The 5,561-nt window shown below is 52.5% G+C and overlaps 1 protein-coding gene across 1 annotated transcript; it reads left to right on the top strand.

Moving 5' to 3' along the window:
- The first annotated feature begins 250 nt into the window (after nt 1-250).
- LOC102952263 (NADH-cytochrome b5 reductase 1) lies at nt 251-5,561 on the top strand. Its single transcript, XM_007086473.2, has 9 exons — nt 251-316; nt 624-773; nt 892-964; nt 1,416-1,522; nt 1,741-1,870; nt 2,563-2,646; nt 3,727-3,812; nt 4,285-4,384; nt 4,733-5,561. Exons 1-9 carry the CDS (start codon nt 302-304, stop codon nt 4,903-4,905), a joined length of 918 nt encoding a protein of 305 aa, XP_007086535.1. The 5' UTR covers nt 251-301; the 3' UTR covers nt 4,906-5,561.

The following is a 5,561-nucleotide window of genomic DNA, read 5'->3' as shown; positions in this document are numbered from 1 at the left end:
TTCAAGGATCTTGGATCAGTCCGGAGGTTCCTGGGGCCCTTAGCCACCAAGTCTGAGAGCAAAGGGGTGGGGCGCAGAGCCACTCAGCCCGCCAGCCCCACCCTCGCCAGGCCCCGCCTCCTGCCCGCCCCCGCCTCCTGCCCGCCCCGCCTCCTGCCCGCCCCGCCTCCTGCCCGCCCCGCCTCCTGCCCGCCCCGCCTCCTGCCCGCCCCGCCTCCTGCCCGCCCCGCCTCCTGCCCGCCCCGCGGCGCATTGTGGGATCCGTCCGCGGGCCTGGCGGTGGAGGACGAGGTGCTCGGTCATGGGCTTCCAACCGGTGAGACCCTTGCTCCGCGTCCTGCACCAGGGGACTCCGCCCCATCTCGTTCTGGGCACTCAGCTCCGGACCTGGGGCTCTCGCCGCCCACCCCGCTCCGCAGGGCTCTACACCTGCCCTGGAATCCGGGGTCCCGGTACCGCACAGTACTTGGGACCCTTCCCCGGTTACCTTTCTGGCCGTGAAAGGCTCTCGCGCTGGAGCTCGGGAAAGCCATCCCTGGGGCGGCTGGTCGTATGGGACAGTCACCACCCACTCCCCGGGTTCTTCCCCAGCATGATGGTCACGCTGCCTTCTCTATCCACAGAGCCCAGTCCTGCTGGCCTCCCTGGGGGTGGGGCTGCTGACTGTGCTTGGCCTGGCTCTGGGCTCGTACTTGGTTCGAAAGTCCCGCCGGCCAAAGGTCACTCTCCTGGACCCCAATGAGAAGTACCTGCTGCGACTGCTAGACAAGACGGTAAGTTGTAGAGGAAAGCCCGGGTAGAGGAGGGACCATCCACTGTGGTTGGGATGCCCCCAAGCACTTTGCAGCACCAGACCTGCCTGGTGAAACGTGTGTGTCGTCCATCCTCCAGACTGTGAGCCACAACACCAAGAGGTTCCGCTTTGCCCTGCCCACCGCCCACCACGTTCTGGGGCTGCCTGTGGGTAAGGAAAGTGTGGAGTGGGCTTCTTTCCCTGGTATCCTAAGAGGGTGATTCCCCTTCCCTACCCAGCTTGGATTGGTGAGATATCACTGACCACTGGGCCCCTCCAGGGTGTGGCTTCTGTGCCCCCAGACATCGTTGACACTCACTAGTTCTTCCTCCTCCCTGCAGGATTTGTTTGTATTTCCCCCTGAGCAAACATTTATTTTTTCCTCATTGCCCAGACCCTCAATTCTCCTGCTACTGCTAAGGTCCTGGCAGTGGTTGACAAGAGTTTCTCCAATGGGGGGCTTCTGAGGGCCCTAAGGGGCCCTCCCTGCCTGCTATCTCATTGGAACCACTCTAGGAAGCAAGACATCCTTGTTCTCAAAACTCCTTGAGTATTTTGAAAGGTGACAGGAAGGCTACACGTCCACCAGCAGCCCTTATGTAGCTCTACACATGGTCCCCAGGCAAACATGTCTACCTCTCTGCCCGGATCGATGGCAGCCTGGTCATCAGGCCATATACTCCTGTCACCAGTGACGAGGACCAAGGCTACGTGGATCTTGTCATCAAGGTAAGTGGGTAGGAAGGAACCCCAGGAGCTCCTTATCCCTCTCTTTCTGGAATTTGTAAACTTCCAAGATTTGTTTGATAGCAGGAGACATGTGTCCTTAGGGCATATGAAGAAAGTATGTGGACTGGGGACGATAGCACATGCGTAGTTCCTGCGCTAGCTTCAGCTCAGAAGCCAGTGACATTCCAGATAAAGTGTTTTCCATTCTGTCTTACCAGGTGTACCTGAAAGGTGTGCACCCCAAATTTCCTGAGGGAGGGAAGATGTCTCAGTACCTAAACAGCCTGAAGATTGGGGATGTGGTGGAATTTCGAGGGCCAAGTGGTTTGCTCACTTACACTGGGAAAGGTAATGGCCCCTCTTCTCCCTGAGCCTGTCTCCCACTTCTCCAGTACGCGTAGTCCACTTGGCACACTGTGGCTGTGCGTGTGCATGTATGTGAGTACGTGGGTAAGGGCCAGACCTGCCCTTTAAACATAGCGCTGATATTTTGGAAAGGCATATTTCTCAGTTCCGTTTGCCACAGGGATCAGCTCCCTACCCACTGGAGCTCACCAGCCATGACTGCTGTGGAGATGCCTAAAGCAAACCTATGTCTCTCTTTCCCTCCCCCGAACGCTTCTCAAGTTGAGCAGTTTAGACAGCCAGACACAGCTTTCATCCCTGCCCATGGGAACAGCTGTGTGCATTAGCAAGCCTCTGGAGCTGCTCTGTGCCACTTGGGAAAATAGATTCACACCTGGCCCCATGCCTGTCTCCCTCACCAGGGAGTGACGGTCTGCCAGAGGCAGCTAATGACTCACTGTGTGGCCCTAAACTGACTGGTACTTAATAATATGGGACGGATAGTCCTGGCCCCATTGTCCCTCAAGTGTATCATTGTCAAGGCTGGCTCAACTCAAACCTCCACCCAAGCTCCAGGATCAGATTTCACTGCAGCTGCTAAACCGGCCTGGGACACATCTTCAGTTCTGTATTTGTTTTCTTAGTCCCCCATATTGACTTTTTTCTTCCACCCCTCTCTTAACTTGACTTTTCAGGGAATTTTAGCATTCAGCCCAACAAAAAATCTCCGCCAGAACCCCAAGTGGCGAAGAAACTGGGAATGATTGCCGGCGGAACAGGTGTATATCACTTGAGGGGCCATTCTCTGCCACCATTATTGGTTGTTGCCATGAAAACGCCCAAGTGACCCTCAGAAGGTTTGGTAATCATAGCCAAGCTGTTAGGGGATTCCTGGTGATGCTTAGAACTCCCTGATATCTGAAAAACAAAATCATAATCAGGTAGAAACCAAAAAAAATAAATAAATAAGGAATTTTTTTTTTAACTAATAGAATGAGAGAAATAAATCATGTGGGTTCTCCTAAGACCTCAAATGGAATGAATCTAATAATTTTTAGGTGAGAATGGAGAAGCAGCTAGAAATAGGATAGGCAAGAAGGAAGAAAATGAACAAACAGTGAACATTTCTAAATATTAGACACTATGCTAGTCACTTTATGTGTGTATCTATGAAGTAGATACTAGTCTTCCCCTTTTACAGATGAAAAAACGGAGGTTGCGAGAAGTTGAAGGGTTTCCACAGGGTAAACAGTAATGATCAGAGGTAAGGTTAGTTTCTAACTCTGTCCACTTCCAAAGCACATGCACTTAACCCTCAAGTCCAGTGTTCCAGAACCCTCATCACTGAATCAGTAGGTACTTACAGTTATCTGTGACATTTGAGTCCAAGCCTCCAACATACTTTCAGAGGAAGGGTCTTAGATTGGTTCCTTAGAAGGATTTCAACCGTATGATCTTTTTTTTTTAATATATGAAATTTATTGTCAAATTGGTTTCCATACAACACCCAGTGCTCATCCCAAAAGATGCCCTCTTCAATGCCCATCACCTACTCTCCCCTCCCTCCCACCCCCCATCAACCCTCCATTTGTTGACTGTATGATCTTATGCGAATATGGAGCATGACCACAGTGCACCTACCAGACATGATGTTGAGGGTGGGGTCAAGGGCATCTCTGTCCAGGAATGTCAGTGCTCCAGGACACAGGAGAGGATTCGAGGATCAGGATACTAAAGGAAAAATGGAGCGGCGTGGTGAATGGGTAGAAAGAATTAAGATGAGAGGTTGGTCAGCTCAGGAGCTGGGACAGGGGAGGGTCTGCGGCCATCCTGTCTCATGGTGGGCTGCCTTTTTGCAGGAATCACCCCAATGCTGCAGCTGATTCGGGCCATCCTGAAGGACCCTGAAGATCCGACCCAGTGCTCTCTGCTTTTTGCCAACCAGGTTGGTTTACTTTTCTCACGCCTGGGTCTTTAAAGCTATTGTGCAGGCAGCCTGAGAGATGTGGCACCGGCAGGCAGAGCTAGTCCAGAGCCTGTTGTAGCCTTTGTCCAAGGTCCCCCCTGCAAGGTAGAGGACCCTCTACTACCGCAAGGAGGACAGAGCATGGGGCCAAATTCCTTCCCTGGCCCCCAAGGAAACATGAAAAGGACACATTTAAGGAACCGAGTCCTAAGCGTAAAAAGTTGCTCCTTGGGTTTCCTTTGTGAAATATTTCATCTTTATTCCTCCATACTGTGTAAATAAAGGCTGTTCGCCTCTCTTTCCCCTCACGCTAACTCTCTAAAAGCCCTGATTATTCCCTAGAACTTTGGCTCTCTAATTTTGTCCCGGTTGGAAAGTTGTCAGAGCGGCGAACTTTTTGTACGTGGGCCTCATGAGGTTCCTAGAACCTTTGCTTCCCCGTTCATTTCAGACTGAAAAGGACATAATCTTGCGAGAGGAGCTGGAGGAACTGCAGGCCCGATATCCCAGTCGCTTTAAGCTCTGGTTCACTCTGGATCACCCCCCAGAAGGTACCCTCCCCGTTCCTGGACACCCCCAAATCAGGGACTTCCTGCACTGGGGGTTCTGATTTCAATGAAACAAACCCTCCCTGGTACTGCCACACTCCCAAGTGTGAGTGCAACAGACATGGTGATCTCCTGGGCCCTTTCCTTCTGGTTCCTGTTTTCCGGGTGGGTGGCAGGCATGGCTGTGAAGCTGAAGCAGGCTGAGTCTCCCCGTCTAACTGCTGCTACAACTTGAGACCTTCTCTGGAGGCTCTCTGGGGCCCCCCCTCCTCCCTGCCTCATGGTACTCTGCCCCTTGTCAGCTCGGGTCTGGTCTGGAATGTCTGCTCTCTCTTCTCCTCTGTACTGCAGATTGGGCCTACAGCAAGGGGTTTGTGACTGCTGACATGATCCGGGAACACCTGCCCGCCCCAGGGGATGGCGTGCTGCTGCTGCTCTGCGGGCCACCCCCCATGGTGCAGCTGGCCTGCCATCCCAACTTGGACAAACTGGGCTACTCACAAAAGATGCGATTCACCTACTGAGCTTCCTGCTCCGTGGGCCTGTGTCCCTGGTCCTGTTCCTTGCAACTGTCCTCAGCCAGTACTCAAGTGCTATAAGCCCTAGATTCCTTTCCTGGCACTGTCAGCCTTTTTGTCTTACTCTGGAGCTGAAATCTGGAGGATACCTGCAGGAATGACATCCTTGTAGCCATGGAAGAGGGCTAAAGCTGAGTCGTTCCCTGAAAGGGCCCCCCAAATCTCCCTGTGATAGAAGGCCCAGGTCAGGCCCGTGGAGACATCTCTTCCATGGGTCAGAAAGAAGGAAGCATGTACCTTCGCTGCTTGTACTGACTAGTTCCTTGATAGCATCACACTCTGTGTCTGTGATGAAAGGAACAATCTATGTAATGGGTTTTACTTAATATTCGGTGCTTAACCCACAGCAGATTCTGTGTGTGTGTTAGTGAGCGCAAGTTGAGCAGCCTCACAGAGGTGGTCTCCTCAAGATTGCAGGAAAGGAGAAAATGATTTCTTCAGACATCAGAGAAGGGAATCTGAAATATGTATTTGTGTGTCTGTCTTTCCCAGCCCCTGCCCAGGCTGGAAGGAAATGGCTACCCACAGTCTAAGACTGCTGCTTGTGGCAGAGACCTCTGGCTATGCAAATAAATGGGGCTAAGGCCCCCGTGTTAAACCTA

Source organism: Panthera tigris, chromosome F3 (genome assembly GCF_018350195.1).
Source record: "Panthera tigris isolate Pti1 chromosome F3, P.tigris_Pti1_mat1.1, whole genome shotgun sequence".
Classification (NCBI taxonomy): domain Eukaryota; kingdom Metazoa; phylum Chordata; class Mammalia; order Carnivora; family Felidae; genus Panthera; species Panthera tigris.
The sequence above is the reverse complement of the archived record's forward strand: the minus strand, read 5'-3'. Positions and strand labels throughout refer to the sequence as shown.